Genomic DNA, 14,194 nt, shown 5'->3' on the forward strand with positions numbered 1-14,194 from the left:
AAAGTATTCGGTTTAAACCGTTATCTCCTGCTAAACGAAAGCAATAAGTGGTAGCAGGTTTTTTTTTTTCTTTTTAAGGGAGTGATAAATAAACATTTTATATGGAGCATACAACTTCATGTAGGTGATTAATGGTCAGACTGCAACGTACCAAAACAGTATGAAAGCTCACACTTTTTTCCAAAAAAAAATAAATAAATAAATAAAATTTTTAAGCGCAAAAATCACTTTGACTTCATGCCTTTTAGTCCAAGAAAATAAATAATATATTCAAAAGGGACCAGATTTGGGGCCGTGGAGTAGCAATATTTTGCCTAGGGGTGGTGCAGACGGGAGAGGGATGGAAAGGGAGGACCTGGGAAGGAGGGGCGGGGGGCGAGAGGGACCCACGGTCGGAGTAGAGTCGGAGGGGAAAAGTTGCCCCCGTCCTGCGCGCGGAGCTGCCCGAGTCGCGCGGCGGCGGCGGCGGCGGCGGGAGGCGGCGGCGGCTGCGGCGGGGGGAGCCGCGTCCGGCCCGGGTTGCTGCTCGGGCTCGCGGCCCGGACCCAACTCCGCCCGGCGCTCCCCGGCCCGCGGCCCGCGGCCTCCGCGGCTCGCAGCCCTGCGCGGCGTGGGCTCGCGCCGGCACCGAAACTTTCACTCGGGAAAGCGAGCGGGCGACGAGCGGCAAGGACGCAGGCTCCACCCGGCCGGCGCCGGGGGACGCGCGTCCACGCAGCCCGCTCCGCCGAGCCCGGGGGCCGGCTCGCCGCCGCCGCCGCCGCCGCCGCCGCCGCCGCCGCCCGCGTCCGAGGGGCGCTGTCCCGGCCGGGCCCGGGGCGCCGGCCCGCCCGCCCGCCCGCCCGCGTCCCTCCCGCGGCCGGACCCCAAAGGCTGACAAACAATAAACAAAAGTAAGAGTTTGGGGCGGCTGCGGCGGCGCGGGCTCCGCGCGCGGGCCGTGGGCGCAGGGGCGCGAGTTCCCCCGCACGGGGGGCTTCGGTGGCCCCGAGCGTGCGGGGCGCGCGGCGGGCTCGGTGGGCGGCCCCCTCCCCGGAGCCGCGGAACTCCAGACACCGGCCTGCCGGCTGCAGAAACGCTGAGTCCAGATTTCAGCGTGTCATGGGCTGCAACCCCGCCGAAACACGTGCGGGGCGTCCGAAAGCACCGCCGTTCCGCAGTCGGTCGCCCCGATATTAATTAACGCATTAATAAGAGGGCGCCATTAGCCATGTGCCCACACAAATGGCCGTGCAAGAGGAATGCACCCGCATGGAAACAAAGTTACTTTCTCGAAGCTGCATTTCTCCCCCCCCGCCTCCCCCCAACACACACACACACACACACACACACACGAGCACACGCGCGCACACACACAGAAACACGCGCAGACACGGACACACAGCAAGGCACATGCCCCGGGCCTGGCCAGCGCGACGGTCCCCGGCACCCCGCGCCCGGCCCCGGGGCTGCCCCCGCGCCCCCGCGCCCCCGCGCCCCCGCAGCCCCGCGCCCCCGCCCCTCCACACACCCCGCCGCATCCAAACAGCTGCTTACCTGGGTGAGACAGAGCGGAGAATACATAACTGCCGGGCGGTGGGGTGTGCGTGTGCGTCTGGGTGTGCGGTTTGGAGGTGTGCGTGAGTGCGGGTGAGAGAGGAGAAAGAGGGAGAGAGGAAGAGAAGGAGAGAGAAGGGGGGAGAAAAAAAAATCAAGCCTGCTTCTTGCGTTCACATTTCCAACTCGGCTCAACTGCAGCCAGCCAGCCGGCGCGATTGCCGCTCCATGAGCTGAACTTTAACCCCGCCTAGAGTTTCCCTACACTCCACTATACATGTCTACTGTACGCGGGCGTTAAAGGCATAGCGCACCCTTTCCCGCTCCCGCGCCCGCGCCGCCCGCCCGGCCGGGTGCCCGCGAGCTGCCCGCGCGCCCGCCTCCGCCTCCGCCTCCGCCTCCGCCTCCGCCTCCGCCACCGCTCTGCACCGCACCGCACAGCCGCCGCCCGCTCGCGCCGCCGCCGGGGGGGGGGGGGGGGGGTGCGTGGGGGAGGGGGCGGCTGCGGCGCCGCGCGGCCAGCCGGGTCCCGAGCCTCCGCGGCCGCTCGCGCTCGCTCGCTCGCTCGCTCCCTCTCCTGCTCCCTCGCTCGCAGGCTCTCTCGCTCCCTCGGCCCCCCCCCGCCCCCGCTTCCCCGCTCAGCGCATTACTGGGTAACGCAGTGAGGAGCAGTTACAGTCTGTACTCCCGGGCAGCTATAGGCTGCCACAGGATGTGCTTAAGCAAACAAAACTACTTTTCCTCATCCCCATCCCCCAAGCCCCGCCGCAGACCTTCGCGGACCTCGGTGGAGGACTTGGGCAACTTTGCCAGGTTGCCCCGCGCTCCCGGCTCGCTGCGTGCGCACGTAGAAAACCCAGGAGCAGGCCGGGGGGGTGCGGGGTGGGGGGGAGAGGGGGGGGCAAATTTGCATGTATGCAAATTTTTTTAAAAAATCAGACCTCCTAGGTAACTTTTCCGCCCCCCCCCCCTTCTGAAATGCGGTACGGCTCAAAGCATTGTAATCTCTCCAGCGAAGCTTTCTGTGGGAATAGATCGTCGGTAGAGGTAATTATGCACAAAATCCTGCAAACTTTGTGCAGCTTCAGTCCTATGGCATTCAGAAGCGGGGGTGGTGGGGAATAATTTCACACAGAAGAGTCACCGGATTTGGGGGGGTAAAAGAGGGGGGGTGTCTGGAGAAAAGGAGGCGGAGATTAATGAGCGTTCTCCCTCCCAGGACTGTGAAACTAGTGGGTCTGAACACAGACGCCATAGAAAAAGTTCTATCACGTTCAGAAACAACAGTGGTTTAGCTGTGACATCTTTTTCTTTTTAGGAGGGAAAAAAAAAAAAAATGTGAAAGGGATGTCCCCTAAGGGAAGGGAGATATTCTGGTCCACAGACGCGTGCCCAGAACTGGACACAGGCTATCATTACCGTCCCCGTTCCTGGGACACCTCTGGAAGGGTGCCTTTTAAGAATCCCCTCTTTTTTCCTCCCCCAGGTAATCATTCTTAAAATGGAAAAGAGCTTCCTGCAATTATTTTAGGTTTGCTAAAGTATTGTTTTGGCATAAAAGGGGGGTGGTTTTTAGGGTTTGGCAAGTTGCCAATAAGCCTGCTTTTCCAGTTTTTTTAACCTCATATTTTCTCTCCAGGCTTTCCTCTCTGATGGAAAAACAACAACAACAACAACAACAAAACCCTTCTTTTTCCCTGACCCCTATCCCATCTCATCATCCCCCATCTTCCTAACTGTAGTTTGCAAGCCTGCTGCATTTGCGAACCCTTCTCAAAATTCCAAGAGGAAAGACCAGGGTGAAAGACACTGGCACACAGACTGGGAAATCTGCACCTTGGCAGAGGTTACAGAGCCAGAGAGCCTCTGAAAAGAGGAAACTCCTGTAGGAATGCCCACTCTGCAGGTGAGTGAGTGAGAGGTGACGTGCTAAGGCCACTCTCATTCAGACTGCGTTCCCCTCTGCACCCTCCACCCCCTTTATTTTTTTCTTTAGGTAAAGGGCAAGAAATCTGTTACTGGAAAAAGCAAAATATAATCCTCTGAAATATTCTGCATGTGTCTAAAGTCATTCTATGCTTGTTCTCCAGTTGCTTTGTGGCTAAAATAATTTCTGAATGCTCAAGACCATCTTCACAAACCCCGCTCCTAAACATCCTTGGAAACGTCTCAAATTATTTATTAAGGGGTGAGGGGAGATAATGACTTAAATCTTTAATGAGAGAGTCCCATTTTCCCCAACTAAATAACTGCTTCTCCTTGGTTCCTTTTGGATTTCAGCAGAAGAGAAATGTCCTAAAAGCTAAGCTGAGTTACAGAGACACCCTCCCTGGCCACGGAAACCTTTGCTGGGATCTATAACTTCAACTCGCTCCAAGTTTCCTCGATAGAAGTTTCTGGCTGACAGTCCCAACATGTAACTGAGGCACAGTGAGAAGTTATTGTTCCGTGTGTACTCTTGGGAAGCTCTCTTCCAGAGCAGATTAAAATCTTTCTTTTGCTGTATTGAAAGATAGAGTTCACATCTGCCTCTTTCCAAAACAAGAAAGATTCTTACTTTTAACCGAATCTTAAGAAAAAGAAAAGGGTTTTTTTTTTTTTTTAAGGGATTGGCACACCGCCCTGGTTTTTAAAAATAGGGAAAAGTAATTTAATGCTGATATTTCTAGTTTAAAAACTTCTTTTGTTGCAGCAGTGAACGTGCCCGCGATTTCCAGCTCTCTGCGGTTAGCAATATTATCTTAAGTAACTTTTGGCGCCCTTCGTAAGACTTTTGGATATGGGACGATTGTTTGCGCCCTCTAGGCAAGGGCTGGATCCAAGTTCAGCACCAAAGCCCTGCACATCCGCTCCTGCTTTCTCTCCTATCTCCGCCAGCTCCCGCTCCCTCCCCCGCGGGATGGGGGGGGGGAGGAGGGGGAGAGGCGGGGGGAACTCTACAAAGCACCGTTCCAACTACAGCCTTTGGAAACAAGACTGAGAAAAATACAGTAGAAGAGTTACAGTTACAGAAAGGCTTCTGGTAACTTTCTCTCCAACAGGCATAAATTTAAACACACACACAAAGAAACAGATGTTCCGCAAAGGGCAGTCTGGGGGTAGAAAACATTTCCAACTCTCCCCTCTTCCCAAGTTGCAAAAGTAAATCCTTGTCCAGAGTTCACAAAGATACTAAAGACACTTGAGAGAGAGCTCGGATGGAAGGAGGGGAGAAGGAAGAAAGGATAGTAAGAGAGAACAGTTGTAGGAAACAGGTGAAGTACAAAACCTGGTTTCCTGCAATCACATAAATGAACCATTGTTAGGAAGGATAAGCCCCTTATTGGAAATAACCGCTCCAATCATTTATTTTGCAAGTGCTAGGAGGCTGCCTTGAAATGGGATTGTCTTTGCGCAAAGGAGGCTCCTGTCATGCTCTCTGCTATCCATATTCTCCCTGGCACAGAGCCCAGCCTTGCATTTACTGTGTTTTATTTGCAGAAATGTTACCTTGCCAGCTTTAGTGAAATCCTCTTAGATATATAAATTACGTCAATAAGGTTTCACTTATATGTACAGCTCAAATACCTCTCATTTCGGGAGGTTACTTGGTAGGAAGATCTTATTAATATGATTTAGATTTTAATGCCCAAAGCAGTGAAGATAAAATTGGGGTTCATAAGTGACAATGCCATTAACTCTGTAGTTGTTACCAAGACTAACTTTATCACTAGCATTTTCCAATATTTTTCTCTAGTTTTTTGACCTGCTGGTCACTTGTGTGCAGATCTTTCTTAGATGCATATAATACTAAATTGAATAATGTCACTGAACTGAGAATCCAAGTGGATTTTAACATCAAATTTCCAAACCAGATTTGATTAGAAGGCCTACAGCCTTGGGAAATAACTCGATGGGAATTTAATCCAAAGATGGGAAAGAGCCCATACTTATTTTCCATTCGCTTCCCAACAGAATTAGGTGCTCAGAGGGAAGGAAGAGATGGATGTACTTTGGTCAGAGGCTGCCAGTTACTGTCTCCAAGACAAGCTACTGCAGTTGGCTTCCACTGGATTGGTATCAAAGACTTGTCCAAGAGGCCAGACTCCAGCTAAGAGTTAGCAAGTCAGCAATCTTCCACACACACACACACACCCTCCACAGGGGTTGTTGTGGTAACAAGAACAAATGTGAACTTGGCCAGCCTTAATATCCTATTTGGTACCGACCATATATTTAAACAGCAGAATTCAAGAAGAGTGGAGAAAAAAACACTTTCTCCCCTTCCTCCTTTCAAATGTATAAAACAGCTGTCAATCCACCTGTGAAACATTCTATCTCCCCTAAAACTACTGTTTAGAGTTCAGGAGGAGAGGCTTGCCTATTCCTGCAAAGTACTTGAAAAGTCAAAGCTTCTAAGATAACCAGGGAAGTTTGTAATGCTGCCTATCCAATATGTGACTTTCCAAAGCTCAGTACCGTCCTGGATAGTTCAGGCAAGTTTTTAAGCCACGCATTTTTAAAAGTTGAACCTCCCCTTGCACAACAGTTAAAAGCTTCCCCGAATTCAAAAATAATAATTAATGCAAAGTTAATATTTCCCTAGAAGAGTTTTTCTAACTTTCTCCGAAAGGCAATTAGGAAAGCATTACAATTCATGCAAAAATTCCCCCAGTTTTTTTTTTTTTTTTCTTAAACTCAAAAACTCTTTCCTATTGTGCTTGCTAAATCCGGAAGAGCTTGTAGCTTTGACAGCTTGAACCACACCATCCCCTTCAGAGCCGCAGAGAACTTTAGATCTTTTCTGCCCCGCCCCCTCTGGCTACTGAGAACCATTGTACACCCAGGCTTCCTCACGATTGGATAAAGCTTTTGTCAATCTCCCATGTTGTACCATTGATTAGAGGATCGAATCGTCAATTATTCTCCGGGTCCAGACATTTCTTTTCGAGTTAGGTTGACTGCTGAGGCCAGACGTCTTTTTACAGAACAGAGCACGTACAGGATTTTTTTCCCCCTTTCTGGAACCGAGCAAGCGCTAGGAGGAAAAAAATCTGTCAAGCTCAGCAATTTTTTCAAATCTCGGGGAGGAAAAAAAAAAAAAAAAGGAAACCCGGTCTCTGATGCACATAGAAAAAAAAAAAAAAAGCCATCCACAAAGCTACGTCTTTAAAACAAAACCATCACAATAAACATTCACCCAGCAATCACTTAAATGCATATGCAAGCCAGAGAAATTTTAAAGTCTTAGCCATTAAACAAAATCATTCTACCATTATTGTTGTTTATAAAACACACATCGTATAAACGCAAAATAGAAAGTTTAAGATGTACCACGTACCATTGCAATGTAAAAAGAGTACGTGAGAAACTTTAAAATGTTCAGACGAATGGCTTCATTTGTTGTCCCCCTTTTTTGCATTAAAAAAAAATCTAAATAAACTTGGAACCGTTGAAAACCCGGAAGAGATTTTTTTTTAAAGCTGTTGGCCAATTGCAGGCTTCTTGGAGATTTTTTTTTTTTTTTTTAACTCCAAATCAGAAGGCTTTTGCAATTGCAATGCGCGCTCTCTGCCTCTCTCACTCTTTCTCTCTCTCTCTCTCTCTCTCTCTCCTCTTTTGATAGCAATCCAACCCGGGCTGGCTGGTTCTCAGATTCTCTCTGGTTTTGCCTTGTGTGCTTTGGATTGTACGAGACTTTGCAGAAGTTGCAATCGATTCGCAGTCCCTCTCTCCTCTCCCTACCCCCTTGTTTATTTCCGCAATCGCTGCAATTTGCATAGTAACCACGCACTAGGCGCCGGCGGCAGCCTGCGGAGGGGGCGGGGAGGGGGCAGGGACCAGGCCTTGCCCCCTTCTCCCCTCCTCCCGGCTCCCTGCCCGCCAGTCTCCTCCTCCCCCACGGTGCGTGGCCAATAGGAGCCCCGGGATTCAGCGCAGGCTCCGGTCGGCACACCGTTCGGAAGAAAAGCTCCAGTGTTACTAGGCCCTGCTCGCAGGATCGTGTTTTTGGCGCGGTGGAAGTTCCCCTGCTTGCGGACCTCGCAGCCGGTACTAGGACTATGTGAGGATGCAGGACCTTTGCCTGCGGTTGTGCGGGTTTTGTACGTTTTAATCAAGTCTGCACAGCTGCTCTCTCGGTTTCTTTTTCCATAGCCTCTCGTGAGTTATTAGGCTAGTTCATGATGGTTAGTGAGAGATTTAACCTTTATTTGCACTGTGTAGACCAAGAGTTAAAGATCCTCTTTGGTGCATTAAATCACGAGAGTGCAAAATGTCACAGAGAACTTGCAGTGAAATAAAGCTTCTACTTTAGATTCCGAAAGGAAAAGCCCGGCCGGTTCTGCTCTCTGCAGATGACTGAACATAAAATTGTTAGGTGGGCTCCCTCAAAAATAAAGTTGTCCCTTTAAAGGGGGGAGATGCAGTGGAATTCTAGCTTAATTGCCAAGCATCTATTGTGTCAATATCCTTACAAAACCGGGATTCCACAAAGTTTGACGCCCTCCCCCGCCCCCACCCCCCATCCCATCGCCCCAAGAGAAGGGCTGGGTTTGGACGGTTGAAATGGGGAGGGGGAGGCTGTTAATGTAATTATTGGAACATTAAGTGCTTCACCTAACTGATTCATCTTATTTCATTAACCCAGGCTCTTTAATACCATCTCAATGTCAACCTTTTAAGTGTTTGTTTTAAACAACAGACTAGCCCTTGGTGCAGTGGTGGTGCGGGGAAGGCGACTCTAAAGGAAGGGAGTGTCCCTTTAAATGGAAAGCATCACAACCAGGGCTATTGCGTTTGTTTGCTTTGCGTCAGTTAAGTAGCTTTGGATGTTTTTTGCTGAATAACTGAGTTACAGGAAAATGTGTGCTTAGCTCACTTGATAAAAATTATCCAATAAGAAGTCGAGAGCAATTGGAAGCAACCTGGCAGTTGTCTGATTTTCTTAAACTGTCCTTGGTGAAGGCACCTATTAATTAATAACAAGACCTCGCAGAGTTAAATTAGAGGTTAGAGAAACCTCCTATTTTGTTTTGAACCACATTTTTTGATTTAGGCTTGCACTATACAACAAGCTAACCGATGCAACATTGCTGAAAGGTATGGTACTGTGGCCACCGGTGGTTTTAGACAAGCTTTGCTGTTCTGGTCTGGCTCTTATAGATTCAGATACTGTCTTGCTCTAGAAAGTCTGTGGCATTTAATCCTGGCCCCTTCTACTGAGCTTCCATTTCAACTTGGCATAGGACTTTCACTCTAGAAATACAGTTAATGGGATTTAATGGCTTAAGTAAAAAGAAAAAAAATTTTTTTTAAGTAACCAAAAAACTTCTAGGCCTTGTTCAGCTGGTGCTAGGCTGTGTGACCTTGAGATAGTTACATAACACCCCTAAAATAGGACATCGACCTATTGTGAGAATGGAGGATCTTGTCAAGAGGTAAGAGCCTTTCGAATGCACAAGAAGTATCAACTTGTACTGCATTGCTCTGTAGATGCTATGTCTGAATAATCACCAATGCTAAGCAAGTCAGGCCTTGTTAGTAGGTGGTAACAGTGAGTTTTGTTTGCGTGTCTGTAGTTCATTAACTTAGTTTAATGTGGTAGTTTAGCACCATTTCCAAAGTGACATTTTATATCTGCATCTAGTCAACAACAGCATAGTATAGGCTTTGTAGTCCAATTTAGGTATTAATGTTGGTCCTGCTATATGACTCCAGACAAATTATTTAACCTCTGTAAGATTTAGATTCCTCATATGGAATATAGGAGATATTTAGATAACATGTAATTTACCTAGAACATTATGTGTGCTCAACATATTGTCGCTATAGTAGTACCACTGTTACTGCTTAATGTGTACCATATTCCAGGTACTTTGAATGTGCTAAGAGCTGGAGACACAGAGAAGAAGACACTGTCCCTGGCTTCAAGAAGCTTTTAGTCCCATGGAAGATATAAAGCCCCCCCAAAATGAACAATAATGTAATGTGATAAGTGCTGAGTTCAACTTGGATATATATATAAAGGGCAATAGAACTACAGATGATAGAATAACTGATTTTGCCTGGGTATATACATAGGGAGAGTCATACATAGAAGGTTAAAAAAGAGGAAATGACATTGTGTTGGGCCAGAAGTATGCATTTGTCAGGTGGACAAAGGAGAGGCAGGGCATTCATGTCCAGGAAAGCACAGTGATGTCAGTGTATGCCCTGGGCCAGAGGATGGAGATGTATGCAACTGTGGCAACTTGCTCTAGCTAGAATTAGCTTGTATCATAGTAGCTAGAGAGATGAAGTTAGAAAGTGAGGCTGAGGCAAGACAGTAGAGAGCCTTGTGAGAGGTTTAAACTTTCACTGGACTGACTGGGAGACATCAAAGGGATTTAACCAAAAGATACACAAAGTAACTTTGCAGATTAGAAAGATCATCCCAGCAAAGGAGGCAAGGAGACCAATTAGAGGTGAGAGAAGATGAAATCTGGAACTATGCACAGCAAGAATGAATGAGCAAGAGAAAGAGAGGGAAGTAAGAGCAGAGGGTGGATGAAAGGAGAAAAAGCAAGAGAGACCCACCATTAATACTAGTTTTTAGGGACTTTGATCAACAGGGACAATTTAGGAATACAGTTTTTCCAGACTCTCCCAACTCCAAATACCCACAAGATATATATAGTAAGACCTATTAGTGAAGAAGCTCTCTTTACTCCACTTCTATATCCTTAAGCCTGCCAATATTAAATAATTTTAAAATAATAGTCATAACAGGAACAATAGCACACATGGATTAAGTGTTTATATTGGCTATTCTCACCCTATGAATTTGCATTCCAGTGACATCAGTCCCACCATGCCACCAAAAATCAGCTGCACATCCAATAGTGTGACTTTGGGTTGCCAACCCCATTAAGAGCCTCATATTTCCACGTAGGCTGGCTTCATGCCTTGAAAATAGTAGGTTCTTCCAGGAATTCTGCTTTGTTGACCCAAATAAAAACTTAATCCTCTTGCAGGGCATTGATATGGAGACTACAACATCAGACTTACAGATTTAGCTACGTGATTCAAAATTGCAGTGTTTTTCTAATACTATAGTTTTAAATTTGTGAACTAAATTGAATGTTGACTACAGGAATACATTTCACATTTTCTTGATTTGACTGGGTAAATCCTAGATCATCCAAAGCACTTTTTAGGCTAAGTAATCAACACTGGCATTTAGAGGACCAATGTGACAATATAAATGATAAATACTAGAAGCAAATGTAAATCTAGGAATTTATGAGACTCCCTAATCAGGAAGTTTTGGCAGACTGTTGTCCCCTAAACTGGTCTCTCTCTATTCTTGGATGCATAAATGAACAGTCTAGAGCCTCTGTCTCCTAACCATCCTTGCAGACAGGCATGACACATTATTAAGATCACAATAGAATGGAGAAGAATTTTTGAGTCAACCTTCCATGTCACTAGCTTAAAATAAATTTGTCCTAAAATTGTGGCCTTCCCAAAGGCTGCAACAAAGTCATGTTAGAGGCTCAACTTCAATTACAGAGACCGGGGACAATGACATGGGAGACAAGGGAGCAGCAAGATAGAGGGAACCTGGGTCCCTAAGTGACCCTATGGAACAGAGCGCTTGTCTAGCCTAGGTCATATTTAAGCCACTATATTTTTAGATCTCCGATTTGGCAGCCCAGCCTTGACTATCACCATCATCATCATCATCACCATCATCAAGATAATAAAACAATTTCATGGTACCTTTGGATTGTTTCCTTTCAAGAAGCTTATGGCTTTTCCCAATTTAATACAAATTACATTTGGAATTTTCTTTTTTAATTTTTTAAAATTTTATTTATTTAAACTAAAAAAAAAAAAAGTTCATCCATTTCTCCTATTGATTTTGTTATCAGCCTCCTTTTCCAGACTTTCCTCCTGCCTAATCTCTCTCTATTGCGCCTCACCCCAGATGCGTTAAATGAGTCACTTTTCTACGTTCACCACTTTATGAACACAGCATGCATGTCTATTTCTCTCTTTATTGGTTTGTGTGATTTTTTTCTGCCCAGAAGTCTCTAATGTTTTCTCCCTGTTCCATTCTTTTTTTTTTTTTTTTCCCCCATGAACCAGTCAGTTTAATGCTACTTCCCACCTCCCCTGCACAGAATTGGCAATCCCTCCTGGGTGTTCTCTGACATCTTATACTCATCTCTAGGACAGTTATCTTCACATGATGTGCCAGTTATTTATTTGTGTGTTTGCCTGCTAGACTATGAGCTCCTTGAAAGTGCAATACCTTTATTCATCCTTGTGGCCTTACAAGCCAATAGATGTTTGGTAAATTAATGTGTGAATGGGGAGATGAACAAATGCTTTTCCTACCTTGAACTTTGATGTAATACAAGCTCAGGACTGTGAGCTGATGCAAGGCATGGCATTATCACTAAAGGGAAATTTAAGTATAAATAGTAGGGCATTGGTTGGCTTTTTACAGACCTTCCACACATGTTGTCACTGTTAACCCTCCTTCTGGATAGGTGAGTCAGGCACTGTCTTTCTCACCACACAAATGAGGAAACTAAGGCTCAAGAAACTATAGGGAGTCACTCAACATCATTCACTTAGTGAGTGGTTGAATAGAATTCAACTCATTTATTTTTTTAAAAAAATATTTTATTTATTTATTCATAAGAGACACACAGAGAGAGAGAGAGGCAGAGACACAGGTAGAGGGAGCCGGACACAGGCTCCATTCAGGGAGCCGGACATGAGACTAGATCCCAGGCCTCCAGGATCACACCCTAGGCTGAAGGCGGCGCTAAACCTCTGAGCCACCTGGGCTGCCCGAATTCAACTCATTTAATATTCCTCCCCAAAGCTCTGGCTATGATGTCTGACTTGGGAAAGAGTTGAGGTTTCAAATTTTTTTAAGTACCATTTTAATGTTTGGTTGGCTCTAACCATGATCAAAGGTAAATAAATGGACCCATTTCTTTTTAACAGCTTTATTGAGGTATAGTTGATATACAAAGAACTGCACATATTTAACATATACATTTTAATAAGTTTGGGCATACACAAACACCCATGGTACCATAACCATAATCAAGACAATAGATATATCCAACGCCTCCCAGAGTTTCCTTGGCCCCTCACTCTCATTTTAGGGTAAAGACTACTCTCTTTGGGGGTAAGTCTACCCTTTTAATACTGTACTGTTAACTACCAGCACTATGGTCTTATAGCAAATCTCTAGAACTTATTCATCTGGCCTAGCTGAAACTTTACACCCATTGAAGACAGCTCCCTGTTTCCTGCACCCCACAGATCCATCCTTCTTATCTTGGATACACACCACAATAAATTGCAGAGGTTCTTGAAGAACCACAAATGTCATGCAACTGAGCTGCTAGGATAATCAGAGAGAGGAAGACTGGGTCTTGACTAAGGCCATGGGTGCGAAGTATGAGCTTCTAGTTTACAGAAGGAAAGCTAAAAGGGAGCTCAGAAGTTTCCAGTCACCACATCGTACAGATGACAAAACCAAAACTTACAGAGTGACGTAGCTAGCTCATGGCTACACAGCTGGTAAAGAACTAATTCCTAGTCCAGTGCCAGTTTCATTACATCATGCAGAGGATATTTTGCAGGAACGGGAAAGGAGTGAATAACTATCTCTGGTATCACAGCTGAAAAGAGGCCTGGGCAAGTGAAGAAATAGTGAATCAGATAGGAGAAAGAAAACGGTTAATTATCTAAACCAAAGGGATGTCTATAAAATCTAGGCTGGTACCTGAAAGATTTACCCAAACATGTTCAGACAGTCAAAGGATAATTTTCAGGAAAAATAAGGGAGGGTGGAGATGAGAGCAACAGTCTAGGACTCTACCTTGGTGGTAAGAGCTATATGAGCTGAACTGGTTCTCTATTCTCTGCTCTTTGTGGCTTTGGGCAGTTCAAAATATCTCCCTCTGATTTCCTTCTCAGTAAAATGTAAATATTATCAGCCCCACTTCTCAGGATTTTGATAGAATTCAATGAAATCATGAATGTGAAACTGTTATAAATTTAGGTTTCTCTTCCGTGAAGGCCTATACCACCAACAATTGTTTATAATACAGCACAGAATAAAGAATATAGATAGTTGTATTTATCCAAAAGGTTTTACAATAACAATTGTGTGTATGTGTTTATCTATACCAATTTATATCCATATCTATAATGTGCATATATATATATACATATATATATATGCGCATATACAAAATCTCCATTCCAAAACCTCCTTGAACAGAGGTAGGATAAATATGATTAACTAACTAACTAACTAACTAACTAACTAACTATGTATTTAAGAGAGACAGAGAAAAACACCATTAAGATAGAAATAAGGTGAGGAGTGCCTGGGTGGCTCAGTTGGTTGAACATCTGCCTTAGGCTCAGGTCATGATCCCAGGTCCTGGGATCAAGCACTGCATGGGACTCCCAGCTCAGCAGAGAGCCTGCTTCTCCTTCATCCACTCCCCCTGCTTGTACTCTCTCTGTGTGTCAAATAAATAAAATCTTAAAAAAAAAAAAAAGAAAGGTGAAACAAGGCCACGATTTGTATCCAAAATACATGCAATGGGGATGCCTGGGTGGCTCAGTGGTTGAGTGCCTGCCTTTGGCTCATGATGTG

The 14,194-nt window shown here is 45.8% G+C and overlaps 1 protein-coding gene and 1 long non-coding RNA gene across 12 annotated transcripts in view; one reads left to right on the forward strand and one right to left on the reverse strand.

Moving 5' to 3' along the window:
• Positions 1–6,983, reverse strand: part of NFIA (nuclear factor I A) — a 373,258-nt gene extending 366,275 nt beyond the window's left edge. For 2 of the 10 annotated variants that reach the window (XM_038537348.1, XM_038537346.1), the window contains exon 1: positions 6,857–6,981. In XM_038537348.1, coding sequence (XP_038393276.1) covers positions 6,857–6,937 — 81 coding nt within the window. In that variant the 5' untranslated portion in view covers positions 6,938–6,981. Of the gene's footprint in view, positions 1–1,536; positions 1,904–2,309; positions 2,406–6,856 lie in introns of those variants that run through there. The other 8 variants (XM_038537355.1, XM_038537350.1, XM_038537347.1 and 5 more) reach the window with 7 other exon arrangements.
• On the forward strand, positions 2,449–6,622 carry LOC102154089. Of its 2 annotated transcripts, none has more exons than XR_005359684.1 (3): positions 2,449–2,583; positions 3,176–3,442; positions 3,817–6,622. It is a non-coding gene; the product is annotated as an uncharacterized LOC102154089 (long non-coding RNA). The 2 variants fall into 2 exon arrangements; XR_005359685.1 differs by lacking the exon at positions 2,449–2,583 and adding an exon at positions 2,746–3,022.
• Positions 6,984–14,194: the final 7,211 nt, after the last annotated feature.

Source organism: Canis lupus, chromosome 5 (assembly GCF_011100685.1).
Source record: "Canis lupus familiaris isolate Mischka breed German Shepherd chromosome 5, alternate assembly UU_Cfam_GSD_1.0, whole genome shotgun sequence".
In the NCBI taxonomy this organism is placed as follows: Eukaryota; Metazoa; Chordata; class Mammalia; order Carnivora; family Canidae; genus Canis; species Canis lupus.